The sequence below is a fragment of the Dama dama genome, chromosome 28 (genome assembly GCF_033118175.1).
Source record: "Dama dama isolate Ldn47 chromosome 28, ASM3311817v1, whole genome shotgun sequence".
NCBI classification, from domain to species: Eukaryota; Metazoa; Chordata; class Mammalia; order Artiodactyla; family Cervidae; genus Dama; species Dama dama.
In genome coordinates this window covers 9793227-9813482 of record NC_083708.1, presented here as the reverse complement: position 1 = coordinate 9813482, position 20256 = coordinate 9793227, and the positions used below count along the sequence as shown (strand labels likewise).

Sequence of the window (20256 nt, the reverse complement as noted above, 5' to 3'; positions counted from 1 at the left end):
TCTGGCTTCAGGGGCTTAGCTAACTGACCACCTCCATCCCCCGACTGCTTCCAAGTCTTTGCTTAGTTCCTGATTTCTCAGACCACCTGATTTAAAACCACACTCTCCCCTTCCACACTCCTGATCCCTTTAATCTCCTCTACTTTTTCTTTCTTTCCACAGCACTTACTAACAATATTATTAATTATTTGTATTTATTCTCTTAGTTTCTGTATTCCCTGCTTAAAACATAATTTTCACAAGGACAGAGATTTCTGTCTATTTTGTTCTCTTAGGTATCCCCAAACCTAAAAGAGTTTCTGGTCCAATGGTAGGTGCTCAATAAACATTTTTGAATGTTGAACTGGTGAACACACGCTTAACCTTGCACTTACCTTTATACCAGGAAATCCTTCTAGTCCTGGCAATCCCATTGCACCAGGTTCTCCCTGTTAAATATGAACATAAGAACACAAAAGCAACAATCAAAGGTTTTTAAATCATTGATTTCAAAAGCAAGGATTTTTTATTTTTTTGCCTAGAAAGTACTCAAACATTGATTGGTAATTTAGCAAGTAAACAGAATGCTCTATTTTCAAGCATCTGTATTCTTGCTTTTGGTATTTGAAAATAGTCAGAAAATAAAGCTATTCCCTGAAGTATATATTTTTTCTAATTGTTGTTATTCTGACTAAGAATCTTCTCTGAATGAATTCCTCTAGTCAGTGATAACTCCAACTTCAATAAGAAATAGAAGAAAAGGCTGGGATTTAATAAACTTTGCGTTTGTGAGGTACCTAAGGCTTCTAGATTGTCAGAAAACAAGACTAAAGATGGAGCTCTCAAACCAAAGTTTATCATCCCTCAATACTCCCTGGAGCTGGACATGAATTGTGGGCGCTTCAGAGGACAGCCCCAGAGGCAGTCACTGCTGACGGGTCACTGAGAGGAGATGAGTAAGCCTTTCTGCTAAAAAAATCTGTTTCATATACTGGTGTATGGTCACAGCTGACTTTAGGTCCTCAAGGAACCCATTCAGAAATGTGAGGGTGAAAGAAGCTGCTAACTTATAACAATTAACATTAGGGGCTTTAAATTAAGAGACTAAGTGGGTTGATGTTGTTCAGTCACTAAGTCGTGTCCAATTCTGCAACCCCATGGGCTGCAGCATATCAGGCTTCCCTGTGCTTCACTCTCTCTCACAGTTGGCTCAAATTCATGTCCATTGAGTCAGTGATGCTATCTAACCAGCTCATCCTCTGTCGCCCCCTTCTCCTTTTGCTTTCAGTCTTTCCCAGCATCAGGGGCTTTTCCAATGAGTCAACTCTTCATATAACATGGCCAAAGTACTGGAGCTTCAGCATCAGTCCTTCCAATGAATATTCAGGGTTGATTTCCTTTAGAATTGACTGGTTTGCTCTCCTTCCAGTCCAAGGGACTCTCAAGAGTCTTTCTCCAGCAACACAATTGGAAAGAATCAGTTTTTCGGGGCTCAGCCTTCTTTATGGTCCAACTCTCATATCCGTAGATGACTACTGGAAAAAGCATAGCTTTGACTAGATGGATCTTTGTCAGCAAGGTGATGTCTCCACTTTTTAATATGTTGTCTATGTTTGTCATAGCTTTCCTTCCCAGGAACAAGTTTCTTTTAGTTTCATGGAGCCCAAGAAAATAAAATCTGTCACAATAAAATCTGTTTTTTCCTTTTATTTGCCATGAAGTGATGGGACCGGATGCCATGATCTTAGTTTTTTTTAACGTTGAACTTCAAGCCAGCTTTTTCACTCTATTCTTTCACCCTCATCAAGAGGCTCTTTAGTTCCTCTCCACTTTCTGCCATTAGAGTGGTATCATCTGCTTATCTGAGGTTGTTGATACTTCTGGCAATCTTGATTCCAGCTTGTGGTTCATCCAGGCTGGCTTTTTGCATGATGTCCTCTGCATGTAAGTTAAATAAACAGCTTTGATGTACTCCTTTCCCAATTCTGAGCCACTCCATTGTTCCATGTCCAATTCTAACTATTGCTTCTTGATCTGCATACAAGTTTCTCAGGAGACAGATAAAGTGGTCTGGTATTCCCATCTCTTTAAGAGTTTTCCACAGTTTGCTGTGACCCATGAATTAATGTTAACTACAAATATTTTCTCAGGACACTGGATGCTTTAAACATAATCATATAGAAAATGTAGCTTTCCAAGTTCATTCTCTGTAAATGTATTTTAGCATGCCTAATGCTAATCTACTTCAAAAATACCACCAACACTAACTTCTATTATGAGTTATGATATTGCCCTTATTATGAGATACTTAATGAGAAGCATATGATCTGGATACTTTCTTTGCTCCAAAAATCTTTTTAGACATCTACCAATATGTAACCTGTTAATTAGAAGAAAAGGTGCTTAGATTCTATTCTGAATGAAGCTCTGTAATAGAGGCCTTGGGTTATTGACAAAGGAAATAAGCTTTTTGATTCTCTTTGTTTACATTCTCAGTTATCCTTAGGACAGAGGAATTGGTTGGACAGTGTTCAGCCAATCAATCGACATTTGTTTGAAAGTAGCTAATAACAAATATTTAATTGAAAACCAATTATAAATTGAATACAAAGGGACTTAAATAGATAAGCTCAGAAAAGAATAAATTCAATTAAGGGTGATTTTTATCTGAAAAGTTTCACTGAGAAGATTAGAGACAGTGATGCAAGTCTGGTGGCCTGGGGTTTGAAGGAAGCTGGAAGAGTAAATCTTCCCCCAAAGCCCCAAGGGGATTTTCCATTTTCTATTCAGTGACCTGGCAGCTCAGCTGGTAAAGAATCCGCCTGCAATGCAGGAGACCCTGGCTGATTCCCGGGTCGGAAGATCTGCTGGAGAAGGGAAAGGCTACCCACTCCAGTATTCCAGCCTGGAGAAGTCCATGGAATGTATAGTTCATGGGGTCGCAAAGAGTTGGACATGACTGAACGACTTTCATTTCATTTCATTCAGTGGCCTGTGACTCCACCATTCTTGGCTTATCTCTGTACTATGAGGTAGTATTTCTCTACCTGGGGGCAACTGGTAACATGAATTCCAAAGGAACAATCTAAAGATTTATCTAAGATAAACCTGAAGGATTACACAGTTGTTAATTTCATATTTTATGATTCCAATTTTGTGCTTTACCCACTTAATTCATGTCTCTAAAAGCAAGGAACAAAAAATAAAAAAATAAAAAAATAAAAGCAAGGAACATCCTTCACTTGGTTTTTATTCTTTATCCTTTGTTGCAGCTAAAAAAAAATCAAAGTCTCATCTCTTTGGATTCTACTCACATCTGTCCACATTTCTGTTACCACCCACTTTCCAATCCAAATGAATTATAACTTATCCTTTACTATTGTACTTTTAAAAGAGCTTTCTCACCTTAAACTACAGTTCCTAATGAAAAAACTTTGGTGTTTCAGGGAAGGCAGTGAGAAGCCTATGTGCTCTAAATGATCCAGAAGGGATGTTTGTGTGTGTGAGTGTGAGAAGGAAAGACCAAGAGGAAATTTTTATCAATAAGATGAAAGAAGATTGAAATTAGAATGGAGGATATAGTGGATGAAAGCATTAAAAATGTTACAGAAAGCACAGCATGAGTCACAAAACAAAGGAAGCTCCCACATGACACATTTGGAAAATGCTTCTAACTGGGTTAAATCATGAGTTTAGGGGAAAACAAATCAGCTTGTAATTGCCTAATAATAAAAAAATAGCTCTTTCATGCATCTCCTTTGAAAATGTATTTAGATGTGAAAAGATTGCTTTTTATGGCTGTACTGATTGTTTAAAATTTATTCATCTAGTTTTACCAAACTCTACTGAAACAAAAGGGCCTTCAGTCTCTTCTCCAGGCAGTGGAAAGTGCTTTGAAAATTTGTATCAGTTTCAGGTACATCTGAGTTTCAAGCATATATCCAAAGGTCAAAGTACAGAGAAATGAAATATAAAGGACAGAACATCTGCTTGTAAAGGACATGACAGGAAAGTCAGCCAGGGAATAAAAGCAATCTAACTGCATTTGGCAGAACTTTTCCAGAGACACCTCGTGGTTGAGAAGAATGCCTGACCACAGTCATCATCCTTTGGGGGCTGGAGGACGAGATCTCTCCCCAGGCGGAGGGTTAACCTCCCGCCACATCACTCCCAGTAAATGGGGTTATCACAGCTCACCAAATCTCCTCCAGAAAACCTGCCTCAGACAGTGAAAGTAAATAAACTGCTCCTATCTCTGTTGTTGTTAGGAGATATGACAGACATCTTAAAGAATTTCTTTTCAACAAATATTTTTCTTTCTTGATCCACTAATATTTTTCTTTCATGATCCACTTTCATGATCATCAAAATAGTCCTACTGGAAGAAAGTGCCCTGTTTCTCAGGAGCTGTATACGTGTCTCTTTCCAGCCCAGGGTGATTTCTACAAACACACTGATGGGGGACGTCAAGGGCAGTGACATCAGGACTGAAGCTTTTTGAAATGAGGAACGGGCCGGCTGCCTCCATGCTCACTGGCAAACATCTCAGAAGGCAGGCATCCCTCCTGAAGCTCTTCTTAACTCTAATAAAGATGTATTTTCTAAATGACACAAACATGGGAATATACATACCACTGGGCCAGGATCGCCTTTGGGGCCCTATAAGAAAAATGTGAGAAGTCACCTTGAAAATAATCACTGAAGCAAAATCACAAACTATGAAGAATTTTTTTCCAATTTGCTTTACTACATGTAAAAATATGTGCAAGCTTTGCTTTGCTACCGTTTGGATTTGAAGCATAAGATGAGGAACTATAACTTGACAGAACTCCCATGATGGCGATCACCTGGACATTGATTTAGTTCTCAGATTTCCAAAATGTGACATCTCTATGCATAATGTAATTTTTCTTTACTTTGTGTACAATCTTATTATTATTGGTTTCATTTATTTCCTCCTGCAGAACATTTTGGTTATGTTTCTAACACATAATTTTCAGTGAACTTAGGATGTCTTTTTGTTGCATATGTGTGACTGTTCAGTGAAATTATGCTTCATGACAAACAACTGTACTCACAGGGGGTCCTGGTGGCCCTGGGTAACTGGAAGCACTCACACCTCCCTTCAAAAGAGAAAGAAAAAGGTGAGAAGACTTTGTAGTAACCTGGAACCAGAAAGTGACTTTACATAATTAGAAAAGTAAATACCTGGATTTTATATAAACTGCTCATTCCATTCCCTTCATTGAATGGCACACCCTTAGAAAAGAAATGGGATATGGAATTATTCTTTTATGTTAATAGTGAGAGTCTCTAACTTTGTTGTTTTACCAAATGATATTTTTCCTATTCTATTTTAGAAGCTGAGTTTAATGCTATCAGTAAAAATAACAATGTTTCCATTTTTGGTTTTTCTAAAGCAAATGTAGGGGAAAAAAACCTGAAGGCGTGTGAGCTCCACCGGGAGCGCACACACACACTTTCTGCAGGACTGTGATGAATGTGCTGACTTGACAGATGAGACACTAATGTATTCAGAGGAAAATATTATTTGCTCATTAAAATTCAGTTTCTGAATTGCCAATTTATGCTAACTGTTTACAGCCTGCTGACCTGCAGGCCATAATACAGGAGTGCTGATGAAGATGTGAATAGGGAACAATTTGGCTACTGAAAGGTAATTTTTTCCCACAGTCTCTTCATACTGAATAGAAAATAAAGAGAAACAGGGGATATGATTTTATTCACAACCCTGCATGGATGTTCTGCAAAAATATATACTTTAAAACAATAGGGAATAGAAACTTCCTAATAAAATTGATCTGTGAATCAAGTCCCAGGGTCTTTAAAGAGAACTCATTTGAGAGGCTTTCATAATCAAACATTTTAGCATACAGGAAAAATTTGCACATGAAAATTTTAGTTCAGATCTTTTAGCCTTTTTAAAAAAAAAAAATCCCCATAGAATCAATAACTTGCATTTTCCTTTATTGTGATTTCCACATTTTAGCTGCAAAACTGAAGATCCCTCACTGCCCTGCTTTTGGACCATGGTAGCCAGCGGTGCTCAGGGCATGAGACTTGCGTGCCCTGCAAACACTTGAGAAGGAAGGAAAAGAGCTCTGTTCATTTATTCCTTTAGTATTTCACTCACCCACTTGACAATTCAATTCAGCAGTTTGACAAATGCTGAATGTCTACTGTGTATAGTCCTGCAGGGCGAAGGATACTTTGGTCTGAGATTTCCAGGACCAGGGTGGGAGGCTTCCCAGGAGAGACAGCATTTAATTTGTTTTGAAGAATACATAGCTATGGAGGATCCAGGTGGGAGGGGGGAGGGCGATCTCTTAAGTCCCTTGTAAAACACAGGTCCCTTTTGGGGGCTCATGTTGCGCTTTGCTGTGCTGTCCACTAGGAAGGGAGTGCACTTCAGTGTTTGAGCCTCAGGTGCTGCCTGCCTTGCTTCTGTGTCAAGGGAGAAGGTAAGTAAAATGATAGCAGGTTTAGGAAAACAGATGCCGATGTCTTCAATGTGCAAAGCACACAGACATGCAACCTATCTTTGCTGTCTTCGGAATCTCAAGAAACTTACCAATGGAGAAAGCTAAGACATAAATCTGCGCAACAACACACACTTCCTTCCTTTTGCTTTTTGGTGAAGACAGTATTTCAGGGGATGACTTGGGCCATTTCAGGGAGTTACCCAGTTTTCCTGGATGTTTCCCTTGCATATAAGAGGTGCACGTGTTATTAAACTTTTGATTATTTTTCTCCAAAAAAAAGTCATAGATGACTTCTGCCCCCTTTGGGTGAGTTTGGCTTCTTAAACTCTCCCTCTGAGGCCCGTGGAAGGAACATTCGGCGAGATGGAAGCTGTGATGCTGTTCAAGCGAGACCCCACTTGAGGGCAGACTTGCTCCAGGGAGAGCCACCTGTCTTCTCCCCAGCCTCCTGACAACATCTGTGTCAGCCCTGAGGAGAACACTCAGGGCCCGTGTACATTTCATTCACTAAGCGCTGTATAAATAGAGTTTCCTAGCGTCTCAGGCATCATGGATAGTAATAAACACACACAGCACAACACAATTTCTCTACCAACTCACATTGCTGGAAGGGCTCTCTTTATGGCCCCTCTATTTCCCATGAATGAGGCTCATTGAGGTTAAATGACTTTCCGAGCGGCCCCCAGGCGGGCAGTGGTGAGTCAGCTGCACATCTAGGTGAACTGAACCCATAGCAGGGAGGCCAACAAAGCGCAGATCTGAGCGCTGTGCCTCAGGGCTGAGCTCACAGGGAGAGTCAGAGCTCCCCTAAGCCATACTGGCCGTCATTCAAAGTCATACATGAAACTCAGGCGACTTTTATCCTTGAAGGTATCTAAATGCAGTCCAACCCCTTTACAAAAGGCATTCCCCCCTCCTCTTTTCCATTATGATATGTTCATTATAGGATACTGAATATAGTTCCTCGTGCAAGACAATACGACTTTGCTGCTTATAAAAAGCCTCAAGTAGAAGCATGCATTTCTGTTTCAAACATGAAACAACTCACAGGTGGTCCAGGTGGCCCAGGTCTCCCAGGGGGCCCCTCGCTGCCCTGCAAAGGGTAGACAGACCAACATCAGTGACAGACGTTTCTACCCCAGGTTTATGAACCAGACATTCTGAAATTGATATGACTTGTCGTTTTGTCAGCCTTGCAAAGTCTTGTTCAGCTCAGCTTTTCCCTTCACCTGGGGAATTACTAGACCACAGGAAAGCTAAATGTCTTTTCCCACAGGCATTCAGATCTTCACCGTTTCACCCCCAGCGACAAAGCTGATTTATAGATGGAGCCAGACAACCAGGTGATAAGGTCCTGGGCTTTGAGCGCAACTGGGGGAACTCTCCCCACCTTGGGGTGCAGAGCAGACTTCCTGCAAGCGGGGGTGGCTCAGGGACTCGGCTCTCTGGGGCAGACCCTCACCCCACCACCTTCATCTTTGGGGAACCAGAGGGCGCATCCACATACTTTAACTAAAGTGGAAAATCACAATCTGAGTTATGTCTGCAGGGGGAGAAACCTCGCTCACTTTCTAAGTTAACGTCAGGCAAGTCCCCTTGAGCAGAGGTGACCGAGGGACAGTGCTATTTAAAGGGAACATTCTGTACAATGTAAACAGCCTCAGACATTCCGCTTCGAGGCAAGGCAGACTGAAAATGACATCTGTGAAAAATGAATTCAAGCTGAAACTTGAAACATGGGATTTGATTTATATTTTTATAAAACACAGGCTGGTTATTAGTCCATGATAAGCAGAGGCACGATACTCCCTTTGGTGTCTTTAACCAGTTCTTCCTGTAACTGCTTTTTTTCTTTTTAAAAAAAGAATAGCCTCTAACAATCTCCCAAGTCTCTTGATTATCAGGGGCAATGGCAAGAAATGGTTAATTAAAGAAGAATCAGAGAGTAAATTCTTACTTGTCATGCTTAAGAATTTTGAGGGATTTTAGTCCATTTTCATAAATTTGATGGGTTTCATTCCAATCTCCCCATTTTTTTCAGTAACGAAATAATCATATAAACCTTCTGATTGTGTCTTTATCAATAAAGACCAACTGTAAAGTTTTTCTTGCCATGTATCTCCCCTAGGCTGAGTAACAATGAGTGTACTGCATGTTTCTAAGACACATCATGTCCTGCAGGCTCCTGGTAGAGTCCCTCAGAAAATTCTATCATGGTTCTCCTGAACTTCAAGAGGACAACAAACAAGGAAAACATGTGCCTACTGAAAGGACTTTTTTTTTTTCTGGCACAATTAAAAGTCATATTTTCATTCTTAACTGTGGCCCAAAGCTCATCTCTGTGTGGAATTCCCACTAACCTCAACAGGCAAATCCCCGACAGAATAATTTCCATCAAGAACACAGAGAAAAGGCTGGTGGGGTTGGGCAAGCTCCCTGGGATGCTATCAGAGAAAAATGTGTGAGACTGCCTAGAATAAGCACACGGTTGCCTTTCAATTTTGGGGAGGGGGATTCCTCTGCTCCTTGATGCCATTATGCCCACTGTAGGCATTTCAGGGTACGAGCCACTTAAGTGACTTATGGATTCCTGATTTTTAAATTTCTCAAATTGGAATAGTTAGTCCACGTGACTCAGGTGCTGGCTCTATCACACTGCGGTGGGCGGTGGGGGGGGGGGGACTTCAGATATAAAATCGAGTACCATGTGAGCTTCCTGCTGAGACCCCTCTTTTGCTGCCCTTCCCTGCTGACTCATTGACTGGACTCCCCATGAAGCAAGCTGTGATGGTTCTTTAGAGGACTTCCCCTATGACTCTCAAAGGATGAAACTTCCAGACCTCCTCAGCAAGCCCATCAGTTACTGGAATCCTGATGCTGAGAGCCGTGAGCTATTGGGAGCCTTGGCACCTGTGGCTGGATGCCCCCATACTAGCCACCTTCCGGCATCTCATCAGGAGGCAGCCCTCACCCTGTCCTTCCACACAGTGGATGCCCAGGACCTTGTATCCAGCCTGGAGCTTTCACCCTTTTCCCTGGGAGCATATCTCCTGTATTCAGACCAATTTCGGGACCTATGTCCTTCCAAGCCCCCTTCCCTGACACCTGTCCTACTTTGAAGCTTTGCTTGATTTTCCAGACTTTCTCTAAAAGTGGTCTCGCCTCACATCCACCCCAAACCCCAGTTTGGACAGTTAAGTGAGATTTTCCCTCTATACCTTGTCACCCTTTGTTCCCATGGGGCCAGGGTGTCCCGTTCTTCCTAGTAAGCCCTGTAAAACACAAAACTAAGTTTGTCACCGAAACAACAAGAAAAGCCAAGCATGTTGGAAGTTGGTTGCTCAAACTGATACATTTTGAAGGTCATTTGATCATAATTAGATCAGTCCTATAAGCGTATATTTCTTCAGGCTGATACCGCACCTGTATCCTGCTGATAAGCCCTTGGAAGGAAAAAATTTGTATCTGTGGTCGCTTTTTCACCTTGGCCAACCACATTTAATGACCTTAATTGGAACCTTTTAATACATTAAAAAATTTAGGCTTGCTGTTTAAATGGCAATTTACATAACATTATGCCTTCCTAAATGAGCTATAATTTTGGTAGTGATCAACATTTTAATACTTCATAGAGCAGAATTAACAAGGTGCATATTGAGTTATGCGATCTGCATTTTACCAATGGAAAATAAAATTTAATTTAAAATCTTCTTTGAGAACAGTTAGCTATAATTTCCATGATTCCTTTCACAACTTTTGCTCTTAACTTTTAATTTTAGTGTACAATTTAGACTCAGGTTTGTTCAATATAACTGCGGTGAAAGCATAAATGGTAAAATTTTCATTATGGCAAATCCATGATTCAAAACATTAAGGAACATGATTACATTCCTACATACCATTTGCATAGGAACTCTAAGGAGAGGATGATTGCAAAAATTGAGGCTTGAATAGGATTGCTAGATGTAACAAATAAAAATACAATATTTGGGACAAACATGCTATGAAACTATTTATTTATATGAAATTAAAATTTAAGCTTATATCCAGTATTTTAACCAGCAACCCTAGTTTTGAGCTCTGCTTTAAGGAGAGGTTGGGTTTAACAGGCAGGAAAGGAAAAGAGATTTCTGTTTTAAGAAAACAGGATACCTAAAGACACAAAGAATGTGATACTGTGTTTGAGAGACAGTGAAAAAAGGTGCCAACTAAAGCAGAGCATATTTTAATTCATATATTGGAATAAAATGAAATTGAATCTGACAATCCCTGACCCATTTTTTTTTTTCCTCATCTAGAGAATAAGTTCTTAGTTTATGGTGCTTAACATGTAAGGTGTAACCATCTGAGTATCCAAAAGGTCAATGCCAAAAAATTATAACTAAAAGAGATAATGTTCTCTTCTATATCCAACTTCTATTCAAACTGACTTGCTTAATCACAGATAAGTCTCCACAACCCCTAGCAGCCTCAGGTAACACTAACAAAAATCCGAGACGTCAGATGCTACTTTTCCAGGCAATGCTTGAAAAATCTACATGGAGGAATGGAGAACAAAAAAGCAAGGAGGAACATTAGTTCACCTGGCGTCATCTCAGCAGACACGAGTGGTGAGTAAAACAGTTTTAGCAAATACTTACAGGCGGTCCTGTGGGGCCAGGAGCACCTGGAAGGCCTGGAATTCCTTGAAGACCCTGGAAGAGATAGTTCCTACCATAAAATCTGTTATATCATTGGAAACAAAGCATTTTAGTTCAGCAAATATTTTGACTATTGAAAACAAAACATCTATGTTGGCTAATCAAGAAACAAGGTGTTTGGCATGTGCAAAGAGCCACTTTCTAAGAATAAGGATGTTGAGCTAAAATGCTGTGGCATGCATGGCATCTGTAATGAACGTAATTTAATGTGTTTGGTGATTCATAGAATATTTTTGATGTCACATCTCACATATCCTCACAATCATCAATAGCATCTTTGAGAAGCCGGCACTGTTAAAGCATGAAAATACAAATTTCAGAGGAGCAGAATGCCATCAAAGAAATACATTACACGAACGCTTCATTCAACTAGCGGAACAATGGAATCTGCTTTATGATATAATATTTAGTTTAGCTGGTCAGTTCATTTTAAGAAATTTGGCTCATCAGTGAATTTAAATTTGGAATCCTTTAGTGGCTTAAGCGCAAAAGTGAACACAAAGCCTCTCTTGCTCTGTCTTAGATTTGTAGCATCATGCTAGTTACAGTGGATACATTTATATATTCAAGGACAAATTGCTAAGATTAACTGATAACTTGTGTAATTAATTTGTTCCTTTATCAGATATGTCAGCAGCAGAATATTAAATTTAAATAAGCTCATATTATGAAATATTTCACAGCTATTAAAATCATGTTTCAAAAGCTATTGAATAGTATAGAAAAAGGGAAATTACAAAATGTTATATAGGGTAAGGTCCAAATTATTTAAAAAATTAGAAATGCAGTTCCTGAGAGATGAGACTGATGGAGGCTCACAATGTCTTATCTGGAAACTTTATATCAGATGTGCTTCAGAGTACTGAATTTTCAGATTTGCTTTAAAGGAAACACATGTGCTTATATTGATATTACATAATACTCCCAGTGGCATTTAAGGCAGCACCTGCTAATGAACACGCAAATATTTCTGTTGCAAAACACATGATATTCTCACCAAATGGGTTACAGAGATTGGCTCCATTTGACTTCAGGTCAGATATTTCTGCCGAAGAAATTTAATCCAAACTTGGGAAAAATTTCTCAGGTTTTCAGAGGCATTTGAGCTTTGGAATTGTGGATCCGAGACTGTGGACCACAATAGGACTTTCACCAACAGTCTGAGAAGCACAAATTGGAGTAACTTTTACTCTTTTTAGTGTTTTTGTATATTTCTCAGATTTTCCGTAAGAAACTCAGATGACTTCTCTAATGAGAAAAATATACTTTAAAACACCCATTTATTATCTCAGATAAACATATGATGTATCAAGTTCTATTTTGAATGGTTCCACTTTTTCAGGATTCAATTTTCTTTACTAAGTAATACTTTTATAGTGCTAAATCATTAATTGTTATTGCAAGTTCCCTTATCTTTTACTGTGATGAAATATACATGTGGTACACATTGTACATATCAGATAAAGTGACGATGGTAGAATTGCTACATGGTAAATTGCTATATAGCTATTTAGGGGAGTTCTAGAGGAGCAGGGTTCCGCAGGGTACAGGGTTCACTGCATTAATGGGATCAAGGATCAAGCTCTATGGAATATGTCCATCTAATGCCTAATGGGATCATATATTCCTTCAGGTTTTTCATGTGATAGGAGGTGAAGAAATGCTGGAAGGACTCTTCCTGGGAGTGCTGAAATGCCTCCTGTAACCAGAGTCTTGGGTAAAATCGTATGCACACTTGTGTTAAAGAATGTGGATCTGAACTTTATTCAAGATGGGTTCATCTTCACTGGCAATGCTCTGTGTGTGTGTGTGTGTGTGTGTGTGTGCATGCACTTGTGTATGCATCTGCAGGCAGTACACATTAGCATGCTGTTTTGGCTCTTTTTATTACCCCACCATTAACTTGTTTATGGGGTTATAAGTGAAAAGAAAAAAAAAAACCTTCCTTTGGGAATGGACCTCTGAGTATCTAGAGATTATAAATGGTATACCACAAATTGCTTTATCTCAAAATACCCACATTTCCATAAAATACTCTCTATATGTACATGTATAAGATATGTATGTTCTTATATATTCTTCTTTTTGCTACTTTTAGTCTCAAGACTGAATCAGTCTAAAGATGCTGAGTCTTTAGGTAGTCTAATTTATAAGCTTGGGACTCATTAACCTTTGATGACCACATTAAACTTTAAAATAAACCTCAGTCCATAAATAAAAAAATCATTCTCAGCAGTCTTTCTCTGAATAAGCTGAAATTCTGTACTAAGGGTAAAAGTTACTGTGGATGTATAAAGGGCAAGAAGATAATTTTAGAAGACAAGAACATCATTAAAGAAGACAAATACATATTAAGGAGTAAGACAGTAGATTTAGCATACTGTACCAAACTAAAATACAAATTAAAACTTATGGCATAGATAGTCAAGGATCATTAGAACTAAGTTCTTTCCCTGTTCTGATATTTTGATTTTACAATTCATAGCTCAGTTGCTATCAAGAATATTTATTTTTCCATTGCTATAATTTATGGCTGACAATATTCTGCAAGTCCCACTGATCGATTATTGTTCTAAAATACTGTAAAAAAGACCTGCATTCCAAGCGAGAATTCCCTCTGACTATAAGAGGTGAGTCTGTGTTCTAACAGTATCTGCCAATTTGTTACCTTGAGTTGTGAAAGAACATCTGTAACAACTGGACAGAGGACAATATCACTTTTGTTAAAGCCATAACAACAGGCAACTCTTCTCTATAAGTTTCCAAATGGATTATGATCACTATTAAATAACAAAAGGGAATTCCTCAAAGAGAGAGTGTGATGTCATTCTGTATTTTTTCCACTAAGTGTAGGGCAGACATCTTAGATCTTGTATAATTAGATATTGGTGGTGGTGGTTTAGTTGCTAAGTCGTGTCCAACTCCTGCGATCCCATGGACTGTTATGTGTGTATTAAAATAGTATAATTTATTGGCCAGTTGGCAATATATATGCTCTTGGGCAAAGTTTCATTCACTTAAACAAGTCAACAAATTAAAATTTCAGGGAGTATTTGAGTCCAAGAAGACAAGATAATATTCAGTACTTCCCAACTGTCTGAGAGGGACAAACTGCATTGACCCATACTTCACAAAAGGCCTAACTGAGTTGTATATTACCTCAGGTTTATTCATAATTTTCATGAGATGTGAAGAAACAGTGAAAGACAATCTCCTTATGAACTAGCTGGAATTGAATGTCTAAGAGTCTTGTGCAACATCTGTGTACCCTGTGTTACAGAATCCACAAGTTGTGCTTAAGGAAAAGCACACTAAAATAGTGGAGGAATTAAGGAGGGGTTCAGTTCACTGCAGAATCAATAAAAGTTAACTTCTAATAAATTTAATTTAGAGTCACTTATAAAAAAACCCGAATTCCAATTATTTCCTGATCTTTTTGCTATTACCTTCTCAATTGCCTTTAAAGCCTACTTCTTGAACCTAGGCAGTTAAAAGCTGTTAGACTATTAAAATCAGATACTGCGCTTATACTTCAGTGCAACTTTCGGTGGAGCATGAAGATGCAAAAGCTCAATAATTCTTCCTTGTTTCAAAAATAAAATGCCTTTACTCTTTTATTTGTGGATGAAAATAAATGTTGTATTTCTTTGCTCTTCAATTTTTAACTTGGAAAAAAACAAGCCAAACCTCACTGTTTTCTTGACTAGAATCAATATTAATTAAAAACAATAACACAGTAATTTATAATGTGAAATATATAACTCCAACTCAAAAATAGATCTACTTTATATTGTCATGATTTTCTACACCAACATCAAGGTTAATATATGCCAGATGGCTTACTTACTTTCATTAAGAATTATTAGTATCAAAACTGTTTAAACTAACAACAATTCATCATCCTAATTGGTTTTTCTAAGAGTTAATGTGAATTATGCAGGAAAGAACGCTATCCTGAGATCGGTATGGCAGAGAGTCAGAAAATTATATCACCATCTCAAAAGCACATTTGACTTTGAACCTTAGTGGGAGGGTGGGCAGATGATTAAAACCAGCCAAGGCAGACCCTTTTGATGTGTGTGTGTGTTTTCTTCCCAAGAGTTTGAAAGTTGAGCAGAGGTACAGACAAACCAAGGTCGTTGAAATTGAGTCATGTTACAGCAGAGGGCCAGGCAGTTCTATTGAGTTCTGGAGCTGCCCTTATCCCTAGGCTGGTTGCTAACTAGCCCTTCAATTCTATGAGCTCCTTTAGGATTCTTTTCAGTAAGTTTCCTCTTTCCCCTTGCTTTTGTCTTGAGAGACCTAGAATTTTTACCTCCTGCATGAAAACATATCAATTAACTGATATGTTAACTTTGTGTTTAAATTTCCTTGTCCCAAAAACTGGACCACTGACAACAAATATCAACATATTATTTAAAATGTGCTAACATTTGGGAAAAAACCCTGTTTTTGTTTTTATTTGTTTAGCATCAGACATGAGCTATAGGAAAACTGATGTCCTTTTGTTGTGTCATGTACGACGGCTCAGCAGGAGGGTTCCATGGTCAGAGGAGTCGTTTACCTCGTCACCTTTCTCCCCAGGCACGCCAGGGTAGCCCCGCTCGCCTTTGCTCCCCTAGAAAGACAATTCATTTAGTTAGTATGCTCAGTCATTTTGTCATCTTTGGAAAAATGAAAATATCCTTCTAAGGACACTTGGGGCATGTCATTTGGACAGAATTGGGAAACATATAAATGACCTATGCAAATAGCTTTTCCAAGATATTTTTAGAAAAGGTACTGTATTTTCAAATGGATTTTTTTTTTTTTACCCGAAATTGAAGGTTGCACAGAAAAGAGATTTCCCTACCTTTGGTCCCTCTCTGCCTGGGATTCCTGGAGGACCCCGTGGCCCTAGATCACCCTAGAAGACAGAGTAGTTGCAGGTAAGAGAAGGCACCATGTGGAACTTCCAGGGTCCCCTGGTCCACACTCAACCCTCCTCTTCTTACCTTCCGGGCTGCAGAATCAAACTTTCCGGGCTCACCAGCACCTGATTCTTCTCCTTTGTTGCTTTTCAGCCCAGGGACACTGGCTTGGCAGTTGCCACAGAAATTCTAATGAGGATAGAGATAAGATCACTTAGAGATTCATCAAAGTAATGTATAAAAGTGAGCTCTGATTGGATTTGAACTTCTATCTGAACCTTTGTGAGAGCTGAATGACAGTCACTGCTATGTCATTCTACAACTTAATCAGTTAGAATGACTACTTTTGGGGGGCTAAAAACTATCTTAAAAGATAAACTCAGTGGACTCCCCTCATTGTCCAGTGGTTAAGACTCTATGCTGCCAATGCAGGGGGTACAGGTTTGATACCTGATCAGGGAACTAAGATCCCACATGTCTCGTGGTGTGGTCAAAAAAAAAAAAAAAGATAAACTCATAATTCAAGGACACAGAGTTCCAAACTCTTGGCAGCATGTTTAAAAAGAGGTGGCAATAAAGTTTGGAATAATCAGCAAGATCACAGAGCTCATACAACCAAGAGCATAAATCCTTAAAAAAGAAAGAAAGAAAGAGAAAGCTGTGAAGAAAGGATTTTTTCCTTCTGAGAGCCCAATCAGTTGGAAACCTATACACAGCTTTCTAACATTTTGTTAGTTGAAGCACTCATGTGGGAAGTAATTACTTGAGTGACTTGGACTTGACTTCTAAGTCATATACAAGTGCAGATAGGAAATCTAAGTGGAATTACCTTTCCGTCCCCTTCTCTGTAATCTTTAGCTGATCTGGAAAGGCCTGAACTTAGGTGTCTGAGCTCACAAGATAAACTTCTTATCATGTAAAGCTCTACAGAGGCTTATTTTTAAATACATTGTTATAAAAATATGGTCAGGAAAGGCATAAAATAGGGACCACTGAGTGGGGGAGATAGTTTAAATTTAACAACTGACCAAAGGTAGGACAATAGAAGCCTCTACTCTTTCATCCTTTTAACCAAGTGGAAAAATCTTTAAACATGAAGTGGGAACTGAAATTTGCCATTGATGGGAAGTTGACAAGAAAGCCCATGATTATTCAAGTTCAATATTTTGACCCAGTGTATACGAGGACAAGTTTGATTTCCAAACATGTGCTCTGTGGAAGACTAATTTTGTATGGTATTGAAAAGATTCTGAGGCAATTTGCCTAAAAAATGCTGGGTTAGAACAATTCTCTTTATGGTGGTCCTTCTTAGTGCTGGAAAACATTAGAAGGAGCTGGAGTGTGCAAAGTTTCCCAAACCAATTTGACCACCAGGATCATTTCATTTAGCTAATGTGCTGGTAAGGAGTTAAGAAACACACACCTAACTGTAGGATGACAACTATTAAATCTGAAAAACTATGAAGGTAGCGAGATGCTTGAGGACTTAGGAGAATCAAAAAGCTTTCCATATTTCAAAAAGTATAAAGAAGGTGAATTACTGTATCTGTAGACTTTGGCAATAAATAGCAGCATTTCAGAATGGATTATTCAGTTGGTTTTTTAAAAACTGAAGTATAGTTGATTTACAATGTTGTGTTAATTTTAGGTACATGGCAAAGTGATTCAGGTATATGTAGATATATATCGTTTCAGATTCTTTCCCACTATGCTGCTGCTGCTAAGTCGCTTCAGTCGTGTCCGACTCTGTGCACCCCCATAGACGGCAGCCCACCAGGCTCCTCTGTCCCTCGGATTTTCCAGGCAAGAATACTGGAGTGGGTTGCCATTTCCTTCTCCAGGGCTAAATACTAGGAATATAAAATAAATCACACATACATACATGTAGCCCATGTGAAAGTGAAAGTCGCTCGGTCGTGTCCAACGCTTTGCAACCCCATGGACTATATAGTCCATGGAATTCTCCAGGCCAAACTGGAGTGGGTAGCCTTTCCCTTCTCCAGGGGATCTTCCCAACCCAGGGATCAAACCCAGGTCTCCCGCATTGCAGGTGGTTTCTTTACCAGCTGAGCCACCGGGGAGCCCTGTAGCCCATGTGTGTGTATACAAATATCCTGTCCATTCATACATTGACAGATGCTACGCATGAGGTTCAGTGGAATGTAAAGGGTTCAATCTTAGCATTCCACAAAGAAACAGGCAAACACAAAACCTACATATGTTCCATTATCATCCTGCCCCATCTGTTTTACAAATAAAATAAAGGGAAGTATTACAGAAAACAACAGCAGTGAGATTAATTCCCTAGGAGTCGGATAATAGGTAGAGATTATCTTTATTTAGTAGAGTCATCTACTAAATGAGAAGTGTTAGTAGAGTCACAGGTGTTAGGGTTAATTGTCAGCTTTGGAAGTTTGTAAGCACTTTGTAAAATCCCATGACATAAAACTCAGCCTTCAAACTAGCTGTTTCTTGAGCAGCTTTTCCTTCTGGACTGGCCAGGGAAGACACTGTAAGGAGGACTGGATTTCACAGTGGAGAGCCCAGGGGGTGGTGAGCATCATTAAGAGAAAGCTCACTCCAGGGAGAGAACGGTCCACTCAGGGTGTTAATGGCACTCTTCCTCTCATAGGTCACCTCAGAACTACCCACCCACCTCAGGACTCATAGCTCACCTCAGAACTACCCACTCACCTCAGAACTCATAGCTCACTTCAGAACTACCCACTCACCTCAGGATTCATAGCTCACCTCAGAACTACCCACTCACCTCAGGACTCATAGCTCACCTCAGAACTACCCACTCACCTCAGAACTCATAGGTCACCTCAGAACTCATAGGTCACCTCAGAATTACCCACTCACCTTAGAACTCATAGCTCACCTCAGAACTCATAGCTCACCTCAGAACAACCCACTCCTCCCTGCGCCCTGGCCCCCCACCCCTCCACTGTCAACATGAGAGGCCGGTAAAGAAAGAGAGTCAGGGGATTAGTACCAATGGCACAAGACACAGATGGATCCATGTTCCTTTTTCTGTCTGAAAGATGCTCTACCATTTAAAAAAAATGGAATTTTAGTTCAGGCTAACTCAACCTCTGGTAAAGATTTCCTTTCTGATTTTTCCTGGAAATTAGGACACAATTTCTTACATGGCAACAGAATACCTTGAACAAGGCCCCGATGTCTCCCAAGAGAGGAAGTGCAATCTGTGGATAAGGAGAAAAAACCAAATACAGGTATTTAGACATATACAGGCACCACAATACAAACATATAACAAATGTAGATATTTTCCCTCAAAATGCTGGGCAGCTGAGATTTCTCATAAGGCTTCTAAGAGCCTCGCCATTGCCATCATGATGGTTGGCTAACATGAGGCTTCCTATCCAGAAACAAATACAGGACACTAACAGAATTCATAACCATTTTTGAGAAATAGAGAAATACCATTTCTTTACCATGAACACGGAAACACACACATGTCATCGTTTCAATTCTGAGTCATGCCAGGCAACCGTCATGCCAACCTTAACATACTATTGGTTTTAAATTATACATAAAGACAAATCGATTGTTAAAAGGAAACCACTCCTCTGCCAAGCAAATCATCAGGCTGTTGAGAAATATGGAAAGTACAGGATGTTTGCCTTAAAGTTGTTCCTCATTGAATTAAAAAAGAGCCAATAGGTGGCTTAAGTGATAGGCAAAATAGACATTGGGAGACTCAGGCAGAGCTTTGGCCTCGTGTCTTAAAATGTCCTTTCAGAGAGACACCATAAACCCTAGTAATGCTTTAGACTCCCAGACAATACACACATGATTCACTACATTGGGGAGTTAAAGGCCAAAATATGTCTCTGCACATAGCTTATGAAGGCATGTAAGGCCTGCATGGTGTGGGAAGCAGAAGGATTTGTGAGACTTAGAACTGAGAGGTTAGATTTGGATTTTATTATACAAAAGTCTTAATACGATGTCATGTACCATATGGCTTCTTAAATTATAACTGCCAGTTCCGAGGCTATTTAAAGGGATTTCACAGTCTCTCAAAGCAAAGTTTAACCTAAAATACAACTTTGGACACATATTTAGTGCCTAAACCCATTTTGAAAGAGCCTACTCAAGGCAGTTTTGTAATTTAATCATTTCAGCATTTTTAAAG

The 20256-nt window shown here is 39.4% G+C and overlaps 1 protein-coding gene across 1 annotated transcript in view; it reads right to left on the bottom strand.

Annotated features, from left to right (window-relative positions):
• COL19A1 (collagen type XIX alpha 1 chain) overlaps window positions 1–20256 on the bottom strand; it is a 413337-nt gene that overhangs the window by 48527 nt on the left and 344554 nt on the right. The window contains exons 32-42 of the mRNA XM_061131525.1: window positions 19260–19301; window positions 16177–16281; window positions 16035–16088; window positions 15747–15800; window positions 11123–11176; window positions 9701–9754; window positions 7531–7575; window positions 5188–5238; window positions 5058–5102; window positions 4612–4638; window positions 375–428 (exon numbers count right to left, since the gene is read on the bottom strand). Coding sequence (XP_060987508.1) covers window positions 375–428; window positions 4612–4638; window positions 5058–5102; window positions 5188–5238; window positions 7531–7575; window positions 9701–9754; window positions 11123–11176; window positions 15747–15800; window positions 16035–16088; window positions 16177–16281; window positions 19260–19301 — 585 coding nt within the window. The remainder of the gene's footprint in view (window positions 1–374; window positions 429–4611; window positions 4639–5057; window positions 5103–5187; window positions 5239–7530; window positions 7576–9700; window positions 9755–11122; window positions 11177–15746; window positions 15801–16034; window positions 16089–16176; window positions 16282–19259; window positions 19302–20256) is intronic.